This window comes from Pipra filicauda, unplaced genomic scaffold, assembly GCF_003945595.2.
Source record: "Pipra filicauda isolate LSUMZ 115617 unplaced genomic scaffold, ASM394559v2 scaffold226_size1812527_pilon, whole genome shotgun sequence".
NCBI classification, from domain to species: domain Eukaryota; kingdom Metazoa; phylum Chordata; class Aves; order Passeriformes; family Pipridae; genus Pipra; species Pipra filicauda.
The window spans coordinates 1278122-1298687 of NW_024104339.1; the positions used below are offsets into that span (position 1 = coordinate 1278122).

At 54.4% G+C, this 20566-nt stretch overlaps 1 protein-coding gene across 5 annotated transcripts in view; it reads left to right on the forward strand.

Moving 5' to 3' along the window:
- TNRC18 (trinucleotide repeat containing 18) overlaps nt 1-20566 on the forward strand; it is a 54967-nt gene that overhangs the window by 12475 nt on the left and 21926 nt on the right. The window contains exons 2-14 of one of the 5 annotated variants that reach the window (XM_027713183.2): nt 4317-4442; nt 4840-6642; nt 9865-9967; nt 10354-10559; nt 10763-10909; nt 11406-11590; nt 12360-12783; nt 13290-14237; nt 14874-15049; nt 15757-15893; nt 16377-16505; nt 18373-18547; nt 19583-19946. In XM_027713183.2, the coding sequence (XP_027568984.2) occupies nt 4317-4442; nt 4840-6642; nt 9865-9967; nt 10354-10559; nt 10763-10909; nt 11406-11590; nt 12360-12783; nt 13290-14237; nt 14874-15049; nt 15757-15893; nt 16377-16505; nt 18373-18547; nt 19583-19946 (4923 nt within the window). The remainder of the gene's footprint in view (nt 1-4316; nt 4443-4839; nt 6643-9864; nt 9968-10353; nt 10560-10762; nt 10910-11405; nt 11591-12359; nt 12784-13289; nt 14238-14873; nt 15050-15756; nt 15894-16376; nt 16506-18372; nt 18548-19582; nt 19947-20566) is intronic. The other 4 variants (XM_027713184.2, XM_027713185.2, XM_027713187.2 and 1 more) reach the window with 4 other exon arrangements.

The following is a 20566-nucleotide window of genomic DNA, read 5'->3' on the forward strand; positions in this document are numbered from 1 at the left end:
ACAGCAGAGACTGGAAATCCGTCCCAGAGCATGAGCAGAGGCTTTGTGGGTGCTGCTTCTCCCTGGTGTGTTGGTGCTGCTGGCTGGTTTGGAAAACAAGGAGTCCGACCAAGAGTGTGAATTCCCCATTGAGTGGTGTCACTGTGTTGCTCCCACTTACTGTCCTTGACCCTTCATGGGTGTCCAAGTGAGCTGTACCTCTACACCAGGTTGGCAGCCAGTGTGGAGGGCAGCATGGGGATGCCATGAAGGTGCCAGCTGGTCACCTGCATGCGTGGTGAGATGGAGCAGTTTTCCCATTGCTGGCACACACCCATGTCACATCAGACATGTAATCTGGCTCACTGGCCGCAGCTGTGTATGCAGGGGAGGTGTGTTCAGCTCCAGCATGTCACCTCCAGCATGTCCCCCTCCTGCCTGTCTCTTTCAAAACACAGACTTGGCTGACTTGTCCAGCTGGGACTGAATTTCAGGCCTGGGGTCTGGGGTGACCAAGTTGGAGAGAGTCCACAGGTTTAGAACCTCTGCCAGGGGATGCTTTCTGTTGGCTCCCTCCTCACGGGGAACTTTGGCAAACCCCAAGCGGGCTGAGCACGTGGGGCCTGTTTCCCTCCCACTTCCCCCAGCACGACCTCCGGCCTCCAGACGTTTGGTGTGTGGTTTGTGCGGTCGCTGGTATCTTATCTCCTCATCGGTCACATCCCCTCCTGGTGGTGAGTCACCCGGCTGTACCTCTTCCCCCCAAACTTGTGCCGTTTTGGAGAGCTGGGCAAAGATGAAGAAGATGTTTTCAACTGGGCTGACACATCTGCACCCGCCAAGTTCCTTTAATAACAGCCCTTCGTGATTTATGTCTCGGTTGTGCAAAACAGGTATGTTTTATCATCTTGGAGCTGGGAAGGAGGAGGACAGGTGTGCCAATCCACTGTACCTGCTGCAGCATCACAGGGGTTGCATTTTGGCTGCTGACAGTCACCTGGCTGCAGGATAAAGGTGGCTTAAAGGAACGATCTCTGTGCCCTAAACCCTTTTACCCTCAGAGCTGGGCTGCTTTGGGTCTCGTGTGCCCATGCTGGCATAAGTGTTGATGGTACCTTCCCCAGGCGGTCAGAGGCCGTGCTGATGGGCACACGCGCGCGTTTGGCGTGGTGTAACTTGGCAGGAAAGGAGGGCAAAACCAGTCTGGGGCTGGCAGTGCTGCCAGCTCGCACCTCCCTGCCTTGCACTGCGGTGCCAGCCCGCCTCTGGGCAAGCAGTCGGCTGGAGGAGCGTGGCTCAGCCTGCCGAGACCTGTCGGCGTGTCCCTGGGCAAAACAGATCTTGTGCTGGTTCAGCAAACACTCTGGCCCCGGGCGGATGGAGATGGTTGTGGTTTCCCCTTTTCCCCTCCCTTTCTCCTGGCAGAAGCCCATGGTTGGGGTGAGCTGTGAGTTGCTCACTGCGGTAGAGTTTCTCCCCTTGGCATCGCTTTCTGGCACGGAGATCCAAGGAGGGAGTGACTTGCCTGCGGCCGCTTCCTGCGAGTGCAGCTCCTCAGTGCATGGAGGAGCAGCTTCTCCTCCAGGTCCTGCTCAGGGGAGAGGGGCAGCAGGTTTCGGACTGGAGGGCTGTAAGGAGGAAGGGATGCTCTGGCAGTGCCCCGGGGTTGGATTTGCATTGGGTTCATCCCCAGGAAGACTGTAGCTCGGATCCCTGCTCCAGCTCTGGTTCCTGGCAGGGAACAAGCCAGGTAAATACAGCCTGGGCAGCTTCTCTGGGCACTTAGCAAGGGAAAACAGCATCACTGGTAAACCTGAGGCTGAGGTTCAGGTGGTGTTCTGGTTTTGCTGCTGGCCAGCTTGGTGATGCAGGCAAGTCATTGCACCTGCCTGTGCCTCAGTTTCTCCACCTGCAAAGCTTTTGGATGTGCTTTGAGCTCCTGTGCTGGGCTTATGCCTCTCCAAGAAGCAGTGCTGCTGCCATGGACTTGTGGGAGTCCCTGGGAAGGGCTGCCTGATGGGAGGTGGTTTGGGGCTGGGCTGGTGGCATCAACTCAGTTCTGCAGCTGTTTCCCCAGCTGTCACGGTGACACTGCCCTGCAGGGTCTCCAACCTGTCCATCTGAACCTGTCCCCATCTTGGACACTTCCCTTCCTCCTCGTGCTCCTGCAGCCCCAAGCTGGGACTGGGTCACTGTAGTGGATGTGATAATGCTGATTGTGGCGGAAACCCCAGAACATTTGGGGCTGGGACTGACCCTGTGTTATTACTGGGTAGAATAAGATGGCATAAGCAGGGGGTTGCCCCAGTAGGAGCAGGGATGTAACTGGTACCAAAATGCCTCTTTGGGTACCAGGAGCTTAAGCCATGTGCAGGTGTCCCGGTGCTGGATGGCAGGGCTGGATTGTGTCCCCTCCCTGGAGCTCTGCAGGTGGCTCCATGTTCTTGCACGATGTGCAAGTGGGGACATGCCATGGGCATCTGTGCTCAGTGGTATCTGCAGCATGGGATGTGTCTCGCTGTGATCTCCATGCTGGTGTTCCCGCCTGTTGGAGCAGCTGCAGCTGGGACCGAAGTCTGGCTGGGAGAAGGGTCTCACGTGGGGATGTCTGCGGCTGGGGCCGCAGGGCTCGTGTGGCGTGGGGTGCTCCAGGGGGTTTGCCATGCTGCAACCATGTGCTCTGCCAGATGGGACTCGTGTTCCCTGGGAAATGTGTCACTCCTGCTCCAGATGCTGGCTCGCTGCCAGCCCAGCCGTGCCGGAGCGGTGCGGTGACGGTGGCACGGCCGAGGCAAACACGCTGTGGAGCGGTACTGCTCACAGCTAAGCCAGGCTGAACGCTTCTGGGTTCTACCCAGCTCTCTCCAGCTCCGGGAGTAAGAAAAGGTGTTTGGAACTGCTTCGCTGTGCAGGTTTTGGGGTTACCAAGCAGTGGTGCGGACGTGCGTGTGCACTCTGTTACAGCACCGTGCGCAAGATTAAATAGCAAGATTTACCTGCTGGAGACGGGCTCAGAGTTGAACTTCGTGGGCACAGCAGCTCCCCTGGTCCTGCCGCTGGAGGGTTGGCATGTGCGGGTGGTGCTGCTGGGATCTGTTGGGCGATGGATCCGGGCCAGGAGCTGTGCGGAGCACCGCGTCGGTGAAGCACATATGCTGGGATGCAAATATGTACGCGAAAGAGATCCTGGCTGTCTAAATAATGTGAAATATTGACTAGCTGTCGCAGATGGTGCTCCACGTGCAGCTTCGGGGACTGAACTTCTCTGTCTCCCCTTGGGTTTTGGTGTGATGTTGTTTTGATCTGGTTGTATGCTGGACTCTTGACAAAAGTTGTTGCCTGGTTGCTTTCAGTGGGATCATGTAATTTTGGGGAAGTTGGTTGCTAATGAGGGCTGAGGGGAAGGGAGGAGGGTTGCAAAGGGCTCCTTCAGACTCTCTTGATGGCTTTTACTCAGTTTTTAAAATGATGGCACTGACTGGGATGCTGGTTCTGGCAGAGGTTAGAGTTTGTAGTGTTGCACGGGTGTCGTTTGGTGGCAGTGTTGGAGAGGAATTGCTGCCTGTAGCCAAGAGCATGTGTTATTACCACTATTATGGTGATTGTATTCACTGAGGAAGCGCTGATGATGGTGATTTGCATAAGGATGTTGCTGGGGGGCCCAGTATCCAGGACATCATCCAGACTGCTGGCAGCAGGGCCTTGGGGACATGCTGCTTTCATATCAGCTCGTGGATGGGTGTCACGTTTTGTGCTCTTTTTTGCCTTCCTCTGGTATAAGATACTGGGTTTGGACGCAAGAAACAGTGCTTTGTGTGAGCTGCTCTGAAGGATGCTCTCGTGTTTTCCCAAAGCCCATACCCAGTCATGGCCACCTGCAGCTGAGATGGGCTGTGCTGGCAAAGCTGTGCTGGCAAGAGGGTCTTATCACTGCTCTGGAAGTACGTTGGGGAGCGTCCTCACCCACAGGTTGCTGTGCTTGTGATAAAACACCTTATCAGCCAGGTGGTTTGGTTGTTCAGTTCCAGGTTAAGACTCTGCTCGGGTAGCAGCATGCTCCGTTTGCTGCACAATTGGAGCCCTGCAGAGGTGCCTGGGGCGATCTGGGGACCAGCAGCGAGGGATCAGTACCCAAACGGGGGGGGTCTCTGAGCAGTGCTACTCACGATGGACTGTGTGTGGTGTGTGTTGTTGCCGTGTGCGTCCCCTCCGCCGGCGCTCCTGGCGCGCGAGGGACCGACAGCCACAACAGTCTGTGCTCCTGCGGGGCTCGTTCCAAGGCAGTGTGCCGCTTGGGATGAAACATGTTTCCCTCTTCTGTTTCCCATTTTCTGCAGGCTTTTCCCATCTGCCTAACGGTCTCTACCCATCGTACATTCCCCTGAGCCACCTCGAACCTCCCAGTGCCGGCAGTCCGCTCCTGGCCCAGCTGGGACAGCACAGCCTCTTTGAATCACAGAAAGGTGAGTCTGGGACCCCGTGTGCCCTTTCTGGCCCTCCTGGTCACTCCTGGGTGCTCACCCTGTCCTTTAAGCTTGTTTGGCTGCTGGAGCTGCTGGGTACTGGGGTGTTGGGGATGAAGAGAAGGAACCCCCTGGACTGATCATCCAGGGATATTCCCTCGTGTTAGCAGTACCAGGGTTTTGGATCTAGCTGTGCTATAGGGAAACTGGCCAGATCCCACCTTGAAGTCCCAGTGTGCATCAGGACAGGACTGTCCTGCATCCCACATGGAGAAACCTGCTTAGTCTCCTCTGCCCTGGACCTTCCTGTCTGAGGCATCCTTGAAACCTGTTACTTCCCCATTTGCTACCTCTTGCCTGTCTCAAAAAAACAATTTTGGTTGTTTTTGCTCTGCAGATGGGTTCTACCTGTCCGGCCACGCAGGCCAGTCTGCTTTGCACCCTCAACCTCCCCTCTCAAGGACCGTGGGCAGCCACACGTCGAGCACTTTGCTCCGGGAAAAGGACCTTGGGCAGCTGCACAAGAGCTCGAAGGAAGGCCTGAAAGACCCCGGTGGGAAGGAGCGGGCATGCCGGAGCGATCTGTCCCTGCCCTTTGCCAAGAAGGAGAGCAAGCCGAAGGAGGAACCCCGGCCCCGCAGTGTGGTTGACCTCACACAGGACACCAAGCCCGACAGCGACCGGAAAGTGAGTGTGGTGGAGAAGGCGGTGAAGGTTGGCGAGCGTCTCTCGCCGTTCCTGGCTGAGCACATGCCAAATCGGGGCACAGGCAGTGGGGAACCCAAGTCCAAGAACCCGCTGCAGAGCTCTTCCCTCAGCAACTGCAACGGCGGCGGGGACCCCGTTCTGAAGGTCCTGGGTGCCGAGCAGGACCGCTGTGCCAAGGATCCCACTCGGCACGACGAGAACATGAGGCCTTCTGCGCACGCCCACGCTGAGCGGCTGAAGCGAGGGGAGCCCCTCCTGCCCTCCGTGGGCGCTTTGCACGTCTCCTGTAGCTGCCCATCCCCGCACCCCTCGCAGACGGGGAAGATGACGCCGGCCACAACATTCCCTCCGCAGCCCGTCCATTCCAGCATGTACACCATCTTCCCGCCGGCCAAGGAGCTGGGGAGGGAGCACAAAGTCATCGCCCCCACCTTCGTGCCTTCGGTCGAAGCCTACGACGAGAGGAGCGGGCCCATCCAAATCGCCTCGCAGGCCCGAGACAACAAGGTGAAGGACAAAGACCTCGGCAAGGTGGGGGTGCTGCAGTCACCCACGGAGCGGTGCCTTGCGGATGCCTCCCGCACGCTCTTGTCCCAGGACTTTTCTTGTCACAGCGATGCCAAAAGGATGGAGGTTCTGAGAGAGAAGGGCTCGGTGATCAGGACGAACTCCATGGCACTGAAGAGACAGGTCACTTCAGAGCCCTTCCTCAACCGGCCGGGGCTGGGCTCTCCGGAGAGCAGGGAGTTCCTGGCCTCCAAGGACTTGCTGAAGCCGAGTCCGGAGGCAGAGCATCGCCCTTGCGAGCGGGAACGCTTCCAGCGATCCAGCTCCAAAGAAGCAGCAAAGGTCTATGGCACTTTGGACTCCTCCCGGCAGCACCTGGACCACGGTCAGCTGAAACCACCGGAGCAGAAGTGGAAACCCTTTGAGATGGGCAACTTTGCCACCACGCAGATGGCGGTGTTGGCTGCTCAGCACAACCACGTCACCCGGGTGGAGGAGGAAGCCAAGAAGGTCTACCTTGACCCCAGTGGCTTGCCACGGACCTCGGTGGTGGGCTCACGGGGCGCCGCCGACGTCCTGCACCCCACCTCGCACGGCGAAGGGTCGGCCATGCAGAGCCTCATCAAGTACAGCGGCAGCTTTGCCAAGGAGACCGCGTCCCGGCAGAGCTGCGGCAAGAAGAGCCCCTTCGGCGGTTTGGGCAACGTGAAGTTGGACTCTGCACAGCTGGGAGCCTCCAAGGTGCAGCAGCTGCTGCTGCAGCAGCCAGCGAAGCAGCTAAAACGGGACCCTGAGAGACCTGAGAGTGCCAAATCCTTCGGCCGTGAGAGCATCGGCTCCCAGGGCGAGGTGGAGGTGAGGCACTTGCCTGTTGGCATCGCTGTGGCTGTGGCCCGGCAGAAGGACAACAGCAGCAGCAGCAGCAGCAAACTGGGGCCCAGCTTGGCAGACCGAGATCGCTCGCTGTCTCTCAGCAGCATCAAAGGTAGGTTCCCTACATGTGTCTTAGGACTTCCCTGTGGGATCTTCCCCGGGAAGAGCACCCAGTGCGGACTGTGTGCCATGAGCTGAGTTTGGCATCCTCAGCTCCCTTTGCCTCCCTTCACAGCCAAGGGTACGTTGTAAACCACAGTGGGAAGCAAGACTCCCTGTGCGAGGGGTAGTCAGTCCTCTCTTCCGGCTTCCGTCCTCACCGTCCACCTCTCCATGTGTTTGATTCATTAGCAAAGGGAGTGACGGAAAAACCCCTCAAACCACCTTTGTGCTGGTGTTTTAATCTCGCGGTTTTGATTTAAGCCATGGTCCCGGCAGGAGGGGGATGGCGCCAGAACGATTTTGGTGCTTGTCTTGGCTTGTGTAGCGAGATAACGCCTGGGGGCTGCCTGGCACGGGGCTCTGGTGTGCCAAGGAGCGATGCCAAAGCGAGCGGCAGGCGAGCGATGGTTACCTTTCCATTTTCAGCCCCTGCCTTCCCCATTTCTATGCATTTGCCCCCCTCTCTTGAACCTCAGTGGTGAGAAGCAGTTTCTCTCAGCCAGCAGCCCCTCTCCCCATTCCCATCGCCTCCCGATGCCCTCCCCACGGCCAGGCGGGAGCCGACCGAGGACCTCGTGGGCAGCACAGGGAGCTGTTTGTTCAGCCGTTCAATCGTCCCAGACGCTCCCAGCTTGCGTTAAATGTAATTTACTGAGCTGAACTAAAAGGCTGCAAACAAGGGTTGAATTCTGGCAGGCCTCTGGGCTCGTTGCTAAGTGATGCAGTTGGCTTTCAGACAGAAAACAAGACTGCTTTTCTCCTCCTCTCGCCCCCCAAATGCTGCCCCCCCTTTGTGTGCCAGGAGATATTCGTCTAATAACATTAGCTTGCCTGCGCTGAGTGGACGGTGCTTGAATGTTTAGACCTTTTAAGAAGGAGAAAGCAGGCTTTAGTTGGCTAATCTGTAGTATTTGGCAAGTAAAATGCAAGTATTTAGTACTGGGCATTGGTTGTCAAGGGAACGGACCTAAGCCTTTCCTCCATGCATAACTGATTGAATTTCTCTATGCAGTCCGTGCGTCATGTTCATATATATAGACAGAATGATCATTCACTGTCCGGACAATCATCGGTCTGTCCAGAAAAGGGACTGTCCTGTTGGCAGGATGGAGGCTGGGCAGGAATTAGGGGAATAAGAGTGTGTGTGTGTGTGTGTGTGTGTGTGTGTTTGGATGGGAGATGAAATAAAAAATGATAAACCCGTCTAGAAATAACGGAGCACGAGGAATGTAGGTGGGAGAGGGAGGAGCGATGGTAAAATAACAAAATAATGTGTTTCTATTGAAAGTCTGGGGGCGGGGGTCAATTCACGTTGTGGCAAGGAGAGAGGCTATGAGCTCTCCAAGGGCTTGCTCTGTATTGCTGACACCAAAGAGACAGCTGGGCATTGATCAGGGAAAAGAAATAGGGGCTCTAAGGGGGAAGAACCTGGGCTAGGGTGTGGAAGGAGATTTTTTGAGTGAGTGTGGATGCTGGTGGAGAGGCAGCGGACGATGTTTGGGCTCTGGAGGGATTTATGAGCCCTTGTGACTTGGAGGTTGGGTAGTAAGAGTGAGCAATGGAGGCTGCGTGGGGCATCGTTCAGTGAGTTGAGGAGGGGCTGGTTGGGGACAGCCACTGCACGTGGTGTCCTGGCAGACTGTGAGGGAGATGTGGTGACCCTGGAAAGTCCTTTGGGAGGGAGAGCTATGTGCCAGGTTTTAAAGCATCTTTGTTTTCTGCCTGGAGCCTATGGAGGGAACCTTGGGAAAAGGAGTTGGGAGAGATGTTGTCTTGTTCCTGGATTCCTTCTGACAGTAAAAGCTGAGGGAATTGGAGACTTGACAGCAAAAAACCCATGGGCTGTCCAGGTTTGTGGAAATACACAGTGGAGCTCTCCTTGAAAAGACTGCCTGTCAGCAGAATAGACTTGATGTTCTGAGATGCTTTCCCATGTGCCAAACCATATCCAGACAGGAGAATGAGGACCCTGGAAGGGGCTGCTGGGGTGCAGTCCTGCGAGGCTGTGCTGCTCTGCTGAGCCCTGTGGGGTGCAGAGCATGGCCCGGGCAGGGGATGTGCTGGCAGGGAGCACCAGGAGTTGGGGGGGAAGCAAACACCTTCCTCCTGGCCCTGTTAGACTGTCCGAGTGCTCGCTGCAAGCAGGGCTGGGATTTAGGAATGGATCATGTCACTGAAACATAATATGGAGAGGGGCAGCAGGGAATTGTGGAAAAAATGAGTATGCAAGAAAGAAGCTAGGGAAAAAAACTGGGGAAAAGTAAGCTTAAAATCAGGTGGTGGGGTGAAGACCTTGGATAAAGAAGGGAAGGATGGCCCCAGTACCTGGTTCTGGCAGAGCCAAGCTTGGCACTGCTGCTCACTCGTGTGCAGGTGCCTCCTAACCCCTCACAGACGCAGCTGCTACCGTGCCAGGCTGTATCTGCAAGAGCTGTTCTGATTCTGGACAAGCGGCTACTCCAGCCAAACATCCAACCCCCCCTTTTTGGATTCCTGCCCTCATCTGCCATATGTGTCCCTGCCTTGCCAGACCCTTTCTTGTTGCATGTCTCAGGGGAGTTGCAGATTTCTGCTAACGGGTTGAATTGCAGAGCGGAGCGCGCTGGTTTTGTGAGGGTCTGTATTGTTGATTCTGCCTGTTGCAGTAGGACAGGGATTCGGAGCATACCCGGTGCTCCCAGACTGGTTTACAAGAGCAGAAGGTGCTTCAGAAGGGGCTGAGATAAAACCTTTCCCCTCCATGAGATGTGCTAAGCAGGACTGGGTGGTTTGATGTACGGATTTAGCTGCGTCTGGGCTCTTTCTGAGATGGGAGATCTGCCACTATCCTTCAGCAGCAGTGGTCCCCTTGGTTGTGTTGCTCTAAGGCTGGTGGCTGTCCTGTCCTGGGAGACCAGCCTGGCCTGGTGAATGGGTCCCATGATATCTTGAAGACATAACCTCGGACTGCATAAACCTGTGTGCTGCCAGGAGCTGCCTCAGTGAAAATATCTTGATCACACAGAGAGCCTTGTCTGGTCCTTCAAGATTTGAACATGGAACAACCTTGAGGAGAGAGGGAATGATGTTTGGGTGTGCTGGCTCCCATGTACTACCTCTCCATGCCCGGAGCAAAGGGGACAGCTTTCCCCAGACTGTTTGTCCTGTCTGATGGTGCTGGGTTGTCTCTTAGGGCACGGACGCTCTGAAGATGACTGTGGGGATGAGAGGAGCCGCCACCGGGACAGCCACCTCCTGGCAGGGCGCTTGGAACGGGATCAGGAGAAGCTGCTCAGGTGAGGGTTGGTGGGAGATGGGGTCTCTTGCCATAGAGCCACGAGCTGTGCTCGAGGACAGCCTGTCCAGAGAGGGGATGGGGTTGCTTCCATCTGGTGCAGGTGCTGGCACCAGCCTTGCTGGTGCAGAAAGAAATGTTGAGGGGGGTAAATGGGACTATAGGCAGATCCTGAATCCTAGCAGACTTCTGCAAATCCATGCCTGCTCCAAAGGAATGGGGAGATGAGATGTCTTATTCTGGACGTGATGTTAACCACCTCCATCACAGCTCTCCTCAAGTGACTGACCCTGGTTTGCAAACGCTGGTTCTGCAGACGGGTCTGTACCCTTGAGCTCCTCCATCACTCAGACCGTTTCTCTCTCTCTCTTGCCTCCCACGTAACAGAGAAAGCAAGGAGCTGGCAGATTTTGCCCGGATCCACCCCTCCAGCTGCGCCACGAACGGTTTGAACTCCAACCTCATGGTGACGGGAGGCCCAGCCCTGGCGGGCTCCGGGCGCTGGTCTGCAGACCCGGCTTCGCACTTGGCAGCCCACCCCTGGCTTCCCAGGACAGGGAGCCCCTCCATGTGGCTGGCTGGCCATCCCTATGGTGAGTGCCCTGGGAGGGAGCGGTGTGCATGGGGTGTTCACACGGATGAAATCCAGGGAGAGGCGTTGCTGTGTGCCCAGCGAGGCTGCTCGCTGTTCACAGGCAAGGAGGTATTTTGGAGCAGTCAAATGGTAGATGACTTCTTGACTGGATAGAAGCTGCCTGCATCCTCTGAGTTGTGACTTGGGTGTTTCTTCTTCCAGGACTTGGTCACCCTTCCCTGCACCAGGGCATGACTCCAGGCTTCCCCCCTGCCATGGGGGGAGCTCTCCCTTCCGCCTACCAGTTTGCCAGAGACCCGCAGTCGGGGCAGCTTGTTGTGATCCCCAGCGAGCACTTGCCACACTTCGGTAAGGATGTGAACGTGTCCCTGGGGACCATTCTTTGACAGCTGTGGGGAAAATGGGCTTTGGAGGGGGCTAGAGAGGAGCATATGTAACCATGGGGGCCAGCAACCACAGCTGTAGGGTGGGTGTGAGATGGCCTCTCATTAGGTGTGTTTTGGAGATGGAAATGTGTGATCTTTGGCAGTGGCTCTTCATGCCCTGCAGGACCCTGTAGAGGTAAAGTTCTTGGTTAGGAGAATCTATTCATGGGCTCAGCCATGGACAGTCAAAACAAGAGTGCCTGGAGAGCAAAGCAAGTCTGATGACTCCATCACCCAGGGGTGATGGGAGTGGGGCTGGCAAGGGAAAGACAGCACTCTCTCCCCTCTGCATTTCCTCGTAGCCCAGTGTTTGGCATCCCTCACACCCTGGGATAGAGATACTTGCCCTGAGTGATCCTGAATCCTCTAGGTATCCTTACACTGCTGCCTCCCTGACTCCAGCTCTGCTCATTCCACAGCAGAGCTGATGGACCGGGCACCCCCACTGTGGCCTGCCATGTACCCCCCGACCAGGAGCTCCCTCCAGCACGCTCACCAGCTCCAGCTCCTCTCTCATCAGCAGCTGCTGCGGCAGCACGAGCTGTACATCCTGCAGCAGCAAGCGGCCCATGCCATGGAGCTGCAGAGGAGTGCCCAGCTCGTGGTATGTTTTCGAGAGCTTCTTGCTTGGGTGTGAAACAAGCCTGAAATTGGAGTGTCTGGGGAGAAGAAGCAGCTGTGTCTGTGTGGCAAGTGTGTCTCAAGGGTCTGGATGCATGGAGTGATCCTTCCCTGGTCCCTGGGATATGAAGCACTTGGTGCATCCTGCAGTTAGAGTGGAGTTTGGGTGGGTTTGGTGTAGAGCCATTGAGCAGTGCTGTCAGGAGAGCTGCCCAGCAGCAGTGTGACATGGATTCCTTCTCTAGGGATGTCTCTGTATAGTTGAGTGGTTTCATCCCTGGTCACCTCCAAACAAACCTTGTGAGCAGCTCAGAGAAGCAGCTGCAGGACTTGTAGCAATCACACTGGCTCCTGGAGACAGCTCCCATTCACAAAATGGTTTTGGAAGTCATGAGCTTTGGTATTTTACACCCAGTTCATTTTTATAGTGCTCCTCTGGTTTTCGGCCTTGGCTTTACAAATGGACTTGCAAGGCTGAAGACTTAGAAATAGAAATTATTTGCTTTGGATGCAAGTGAAAGCTGAAACACCCTTCTCAGGACTCCTGGAACTGGGAATTTGTAAAGAAGCTATTGCAGATCAGTGTCACCCTCCATCAAATTGGTTTTAAAATGGTTTTGCATCAGGTAACGTGTTTATTCCAGTGCCTATTTGATCAGACCACGTTTTGGTCTTACGTGGTGGTAGGTCAGTGCTGCTTTCCAGGAACAGGAGGAGGTGTCGTGCTGACATTTGCTCTGTTCTTGTCACAGGAGAGATTGAAGGCCAACGAGCAGCGTGTGGATATGGAAGAGAAGGTGACGAAGCGGAGCCTGGACAGTGCCAAATCAGGCCTTTCCTCCTCAGCCCCGGGACTGGTGCACCGAAAACCACCCGTGCTGTCTCCCAGCGCCTCCACGTCCTACAGCAAGGCTGTGAGTCCACCTCCCCTCTCTCCCAGGGCCTCACCCGTGTCTGTGCTCAAAGCTGAGGTGATCCAAAAGATGGAGGAGCCACCTTCGCAGCCAGCCTACTCCTACCCCGCCACCCCCAGCTCCCATCCTTCCAGCCCGCCCCCCGCCTCTCCACCCCCTGCCCCTCCCATCCCTCCAAAGGAAGAGGCACCTGAGACCGTGGACAAGAAAGACTTGGAGCTGGAAAAAGAGGCTGCTGGTCCATATCAGGCCTTGTTCCCAGGTAAGAGAGCCCTGCTTTGGCAGACTCCCATTGTGTTTGTGCCTGCCTCCCTTTTTCTCCTCAGTCTTTCCTGCTTCTGTCCCTTCCCCTAGGGAAAACCACATAGCTCCTCTAAAAGGCAGGGGAGAAGCAAGGAACAGGGGTGGTGTGAGGGACTGGGATCGATGCCTGGGTCTGAGGGGCACCTGGGGCTGTAGGCTCTTTTCTTCCCTTGGGTCCAGCCTGGGTTGGTTCTTCCAGGGCTGCAGTCCCAGTGGGAGAGGATGCAAGAGGCAGATCTCTCTCCAGCTGCAGGAGAGTGCTGGAAAGTTGCAGAAGGGATTTTTGGGGTGCTGCTGCCTCTGGCAGCTTGAACAGGGGAGAGGTGCTGGAAGCAGCTACTGCTTGAGAACAGGAAGAGACCAGAGATGATGAATGCAAAGGGAACCATCTCTATACCTTAGTAAGAGAGAACGTGCTTTGGAGACCCATCCATTACACAGCCCGTCCTTTCTGATATCTTGCAGAGATCCCCCCTGGATATCCATTCCAGTCCCTGCCTCCCTCCTTTGGAAGACATTATCCCTACCTCATCCAGCCTGCCCCAGCATCTGATGCGGATGGCCTGGCTCCTGACGTCCCGCTGCCTGCTGAAGGGTCTGAGCACATGGAGCTTTCCTCAGAGGTCAAGCCCATCCACCTGTCTCCGTCCAAAATCCTAGAGCCCATCCAAGCAGCAGCAGAAGAGGAATCCTTGGAAGAGAGGGTGAAATCAGAGGTGCAGATGGAAGAAAGCCAAGAAGGCATCTGTGAGCAGGACATGGGGACTCTGAACATCACCACCTCCGCAGCTGTCCCAGTGCAGAACGTGGAAAATTGCAATCTCCTGTTACATCAAGGGGAAACCCTGGGTGCTATGGAGCAGGACCAGGAAGACCTCCAGAGCTGCTCACCTCCTTACCAGGTTGTGGCCTGTCCTGCAGAAGCAGAGGCTGAGGCAGAGACCGGGAGTGGAGCAGAAACCTGTTCCATGCACATGGACTATGATGGTTTGCTTGTGCATGCAGAGAACGAGCCACCGGAGATGGACTTGACGACCCAGCGGGAGGAGGCCTCTGTAGCCATGGATCTGCAGAGCGCCGATGTGCCCCAGGGGAGGGAGTTTCCCAGCCTGCCCCCTGAGGAGGGGGAGCAGGGGCCAGAGATCCCTTCCTATACAGAAGAGGCAATCTCTTGCCAAATCCCAGATCTGGACATCAAGCCGGGTGACCCGCTGGCTGGGATGAATGCTTTGGTGGCTGCTACAGAAATGCCTCAGGCTTGTTCCTTGTTGACTACCACCACTGTCACTCCATCCCAGATGAAGGTGGAGGTGTTAACTGACCAGACCCTGGAGCACTCCTTCCTGCAGGGGATCACTTTGCTGAGTGAAATTGCAGAGATGGAGCTGGAGAAACGGAAGCAAGAAATGCAAAGTAAGTTGTGAGTGTGGAGTCTGGTGAGCTTTGGGCCAGGGTGGGTCTTGCAGCGTATGGTCCCTGTGCTCTCCGTGTGGGCACAGGTGGGATCTCTTGCAGCCTCAGCCAGGCAGCAAGGAGAGCATTACCCTGAGTTGCAGGAGTGGCTGGTACTTTGGATGGCGTTGGAGCAGGGTTTTTGTTGCAGTAGGCTGAGCTACGTGTGGCTTTTGTACCGCTCTCCCCTTCCAAAGGCCCTCGCCATGTCTAGACAGTCTGTGGTATGTGTAGCGGAAACGGAGCCCCAGTTGCCGGGAGCTGCCAGGGTAACACCCTTCTGGCAGGCAGTGAGTCTACAGTCTGTTGGGGTTTGGCACAAGAGGTCCCAGTAGCTCCAGATGACACTTTCCAAGAGCTTGGCAGGTCCTGAAGAGAATCTCACCTTCCAGTAACTTCCTGAGGTGAGACATGATGGGAACTGCCACTTGCACCATGGCTGGGTACAACAGGAGGTCTCGAGTGGGGGCTAAAGGTGGCTGGGAGGCTCCTTCAGCAGCCATAGTCCAGAAAGGACCATCAGCCTCTCCTCATGCCTTTTGGAGAAGCGGTCTTGGAATGTGAATGTCTATAACTTCTTTTTTCTGTCCTTCCCAGCAGGTCCAGAGAGTTTTCCTGTCCGGCCAACACTGGAGAGTTTGCTGGCTGCCAGCACCCACATGCTCATGGAAGTACTTTCCACCCCCTTTATGGAAAGTCTGAAAACCATCCGGCTGCCTCGAGAGCTGAATCCCAACAAAAAGTACAGCTGGATGCAGAAGAAAGATGAACCAGTAAGTAACTCTTAGCGTGGCTGAGCCTGAAAAGCCCCAGTGCATCCACTTCCACAACTCACTGTCGCAGCCCCAGTTTGGGAGGCTCGTGCTGCCTGTCTGCATTCAGCAGAGCGAGCTGGCTCTTCCCTCGTGTTCCTGACTGCAAGGAGTTGATGTGCTCTGATTTAGCTTCCTGCCCTGTATGTGAATCAAGGTTCAGCAGGACCCTGGGCAGCCCTAGAAGTGATGTTTGTAATACAAAGCCAAAGGAACTCATGTGTTACTGTTTTGGCAACGGGGGGCATAAGTATAGTGTCAGGAGGGTTTTTCCTTGATTTTTTCCTTGCTGACTCTTCCCCATGAGAGAGACCGACAAATTATTTTGTACCCAGCAAGTAAGTGTTGCAAGATAGGATATATTGTGATCTATCTTTTTGAAGGAGGGAAAAGAGACTCCATGGCTGTATTTTATCCTGCAGATTCTTTCCCAGGGTTGCAGTCCCTCAAAGCTGATGCCATCCCGTGCATAAGCCACAGAACATCTTTGCTTGGCGGGTTTCCTTGGTACCGCTGTGGGGCTGTGCTTGTGGGCAAGGGGTCTCTGCTGCCCTGTCAGCACCAAGGGCTTTCTGCCAGCCTGCACGCCTTGGCCATTGCAAAGGCACCCAGTGGGCACCACCTGGGCGTGTCTGACCCTCTCGCCCCCTCTTACCTCCCCACCCTAGATGTACTCCATCAAATCGGCCATCGAGAACATGGACGCGATGGAGCTGGACTACAGGATGAGGCTGGCGGAGCTGCAGCGGCGCTACAAGGAGAAGCAGCGGGAGCTGGTGAAGCTGCAGCGCCGCAGGGACTCCGAGTAAGTCACAGGCTACTCACTTGGTCTTGTTTTTTTCCAGCTGGGCACTTCCGCTGCCTTTTGGTCCGGGACAGAAAACAGCCCTCCATCCCTCCCTGTCTCTTCTCCTCTCCTCCTGGTCCATCCCACCAGAGCTTTTCACAGCACAGTCCTAGGCTATGTGACACGACAACCTGGTAACTGGTGAATGCAGCTGGGAGACTGTTAGAGACAACCTTGGCTTCAGCAGCTCAGTTTAGCAGTTTGGTGGCAGGCGAAGGTTCTGGGTTGGCTCCCGTTCTTGCTTGCTTTCTTTTAATTATTTTCCCTTTTTCTTCTTTTTGGATTTATTTTCTTTATTTTTTTTCCCTGTTCGTTTTGCTTTTTGGTTGCAAAGTTTGCTTTTGCTTTTTTTTTTCCTTTTGCTTTTTTTTTTTTTTTTTTTTTTTTTTGGTTTTTTTTTTGTTGCCTTGGTTAACAGTGAAGCGTGTGGTTTTTTTAAAGGGAAAAGCATGACGAGAAAAGTAGAAGCTTGGCGAGAAGAGGCCCTGGAAGGCCCAGGAAGAGGAAACTTGGATCAAGCGCTCTGTCACCCATTAAGGAGAGAGGGAAGAGTGACAGCAAGAGTGGAAAGTAAGGCTGGAATTTGGGGAAGATGGGAAAATGGCAGGGTCGCTGCACCAGGGTCTTATTTGGGGAGAGCATCTCGGATGCAGCAGGGGCTCACCAGGGCCGGTCGCTGGCTGCAGTGGTGTTGTGGAAGCGTGTGCCTTGAACGTGAGCGTGTCCTTACGGTGGGAATACGGTGCCAGCGTCCTCCCTCCCCGCAGGTAGAGCACGTGTCTGTGGTGTTGGGTGCAAGTAGGACAGGCAGTTGAGCAGTGGTGAGGTGATACGGAGCAGCTGGCTGGGCAGGGACCTGTAGGTGAGCTCGTAGTGTCAGGGAGTGTGTCCTTGTGTGTTCTCAGGAGAGCAGATGGTGCAAGCAGGTGCTGTAGAACTAATTGCAGGGATGTTGATGTCAAAAACGGGAAGAGCGGGGCTATTCCAGGTTATCTACTTGGTAGCACCTTTGTGCTGTGTTTCTTCTGTCTTTCTCTCTGTTCCCTGAATCAGTGGGAGTTGGTTTCACCTGACCTCTCTCAAGAGTCCGGATGATTCTCCCCTTTGCTTTTTTGTCTTTTTGCAAGTCCAGCTGCCCTTGTTTGGATGCCCAGATCCCACCACTGCTGGCCATCTAACCATCCATAGGTGGCCAGACCTCTTCAGTGGGAAGGCACCTCCAAGCTGCCTTCCTTTGTGCTCTGTATTTTTGCAAATGTCCTTTCAAGACTACAAATTAGATTCAGGTGCCCAGCTCCCACTGACCAGCGCTTCTGAAAATCTGTCCTCTCGGCGGCTCTCTGTTTTGTTCTTTGTGTTTGGGTGGCTGGACAGGCTGGAGGCATCCAGAGGTGGCTGGAGTTGTGCATGTGGGCGTGTGTGATGGTGTGGTGTGTGCATGTCCCCACATCACAGGAGTGCTTGAGCAGGCTGTTGTGGGAGATGGAGATGCACCCTCAGCGAGCGTCCAGGGCCTGAGGTGTTGGTTTAGCTGTCTGTAGAGGTCAGCAGAGAGGATGGAGGGGAGGGAAAATGCCTGGAAGCTGAGGAGGCTGCCCCATGTCAGTGGCTTTGTGGTAGTGGTACAACCAGCAGGTTTAGTGTGAAGGAGGCAGCATATGAGAGCTGTTAATGGAGGCTTGGTAGGGATCTTGAGGTGTTGACTGATCATCCACCTGATAGTTACTGGAGATGGCTGGGGAGTAGGAAAAGATGTGCTTACAGTCTCACCTACTTTATTTTTTATTTTATTTTCTTATTTATTTACCCTCTTCTTTTCCCCCAAATCCCAAAGCAAGTCCAGTGACACAGATCGCAAATGCCTCTTGCAGAGGGTCCAGGCTTGTAGTCACTCAGAGTGAGCCAGTCCCTGCAGTGCCCTTGTCCCTCCATGTCACCCCACGTGACAGTTCCTTGCCACCTCCTTGCTCATACCCGAGCAGTACCCAAGCAACCAAAGCAAGTCCTGGGCAGTGGGGCACCTCCCTGGGCCTTAGGAGTCTCTCTCTGCACCTACAGAGGCCATGGAAGTAGAAGTGGGAAAAGACCTTCAGGGCCAACTCAGCTGTCTGTCCTTCCTGTTGCTGCTCTGTACCAAATCAGGCACGTTTTGGTGGCTGTTACCAAGACACCAAGTATTTCCTTTCAGAGACCACTTTGCAGGTCTCTGATTTCAGGCACTCTCATCTGTGCTGGTGGCCAAGAGTGTACAAGAAGGGCTCTCTGGCTCTCCTGTTTGGTGGAAAACCTTGTCCAAACTGCTGTCCTTTCACAGTGGACTTGGCTCCCGCTGAGGATCCCCGTTGTCCTAGGAGGCATTTAACCTCACTTTTGAGCTTGGTGGGGTTCACAGGGAGGAAAGCCCCCCACCTTGACCCATCCTGTGCTTGGCTTCCAGACTGAGCAAGTCCTTGTTGCTCTCCGAAGACTCTGAGACTGGCGAGGGCATGAAGAAGAGGCACAAAGGGGCCCTCCTGGAGGAGGACGAGGATGTGGAGAGCAGCAGTGGCAAGATGAAAGGGAGGAACCAGAGCTGGGAAGAGCATGATGCGGCTCCCAGCTTCTCAAATGAGGTCAGTGCCCTCGTGGGGAAGATGGAGCCACGGGCCACAAGCCGATCTCGCTCCTGCTTTGCTAGTGTTGGCTTGTAGGATAACTCCTCCTGATCTTCCAGTGTCTGCTTTCAGTTCACATGGGTTTAGATGTTCCTCATGAGAGGACTGTGCAGTGGAGGGGCTGGTGCTGGCTGTCAGAGGTTGAACCTCTTTGATAGGCGGCAGAGTGAAGTGCCTTCGAGCCAGCCAGAGCGTTGCAGTGCTGCACCAGCTCTGAATCCAGAGCAGGGCTTGTCTTACCCCCTTGCCTGTCAAGAGAGGGGAGGGAGGGAGGAAAGGGAGTGCAGCCTTGCTATTTTAAATGCAGGGCTTTCTTCTGCTCCTGTTGAGGCAATGAGATATTTACTGGAGCTTTAAGCTGCTGATGAAATCCAAAATGCACACAGGCGAAGTACTGAGTTAGAGCTGCTGTTATCTAACTGTAGCACATGTAAAGTACATTTACTTTTTTCAAGAAGCAAGAAAATACTGAAAAGGTTGTAACAGCCCTGGCTGCAATGCAGCAGTGCTGATGCTCTAGCTGAGAAATATTTGGGTCTTTTTGGCATCCTAACCTCTGGAGCTGGTTGATTATGTGGAAATCCGTATTTATTTGGCTGGGGTTTTGGGTAAAGAAGATTTTTAATCCTTATGATTCAGAGGAAAGCTTGTAAAACCAATCCAAACATATCCTAAAAAACAGGTGTTGAGAAAAAAGGACTCCAAAACGTCTTGTGCTATGAACATGTTTCTTTTGGAAGAACATTCAGTTTTTCTAAGTTAATCTTGCAATTTTGTAGTGCTCAGTAAGAGGAAAGCTGTACTGTTTGCTGACGTCTTCCTCTTCTTCCTCCCTAGCACCATGGTGGGTTATGGCAACTGGGACCTAAGACTATCATCTTGAGCCTTTATTAACTAGACTGTTAGAGGCTGTTACGAGGGCTGGTAAAATCCCTCAGGTCTGCCATGATATCTGCTCTGTATTCACCTGGTCTCTTCCTTTTACCCTGGCAGTTAAAGATCAAAAAGAAGAAGGTGCCATCAGATCAGGAGCAGCTGGCCAGCAAGCTTGACAAGGCCCTGTCACTCACCAAACAAGACAAGCTCAAATCCCCCTTCAAGTTTGCCGACAGCTCTGTAGGAAAGACAAAAACTAGTGGAGGTGGCAGTAGGTACCTCCCACCCCACGAGGCTCTGCCAAGCAAGGAGGAGAAGAAGAGCCTGGCCAAGAACCTGGGCCTGTCACTGAAAACCACCAAGGAAGGTAAAAACAAAGTGGCTGCCAAAATGAAGAAGATGGAGGTGGGGTTAAAAGTCAAAAATCAGCTCAAGGTTTCCCATTCACCAGCAATATCTGAAGTTAGCAGCTACTCCTATAGTAAGTAACCCCTCATTTATCTCTTCTCCTATCTCTTCTATGTGTTGTGGGGGGTTGTGGTGGGGGTTTCTGACCTCTTGGAAGGGGTCTTGGAGATGGGTCTGTTTCTGCTCATGAGTGAAAAGTGACTTTTTCCCTGGCTAATCAATGCTGCTGCATCTTTGGGGTCAGCATGGGTTGTCCACCCACCTTGCTGTGCAAGAGGTATTCAATATCAATGTGTCTTCCTGACCTGTTTTGTTCTCATCATCAGTGGGGGAGAATGCTTCCAAAAAGAGGTTGACCCACTTCAACCTGAGTGGACCCACAAAAATTCTTGCTTTTGGTGGGAGTAGACACTCTCCTTCTACCTGTCAGACAAGCACTCAGAGCCACCAGAGGTGGTTAAGAGTTGGCTTTTGAAGTCCTTGTTGAGTGCAGTGGGGTTGGCTTTAGGATTATGCCATGGAGTCCTTTGGAAAGGCAAAGCCTGCCAGTGACACTGATGCAGGAGCATCCTCCTGCCCTTCAGTGTCGTGCCTTGGTTCCTGGCTGACTGTGCTCAACCTTCCCATCTGTCTCATCAGTGATTGTCCCCACCCCACATCCTGTGTGGTGATTGCTATTTCTGAACCCAAAGT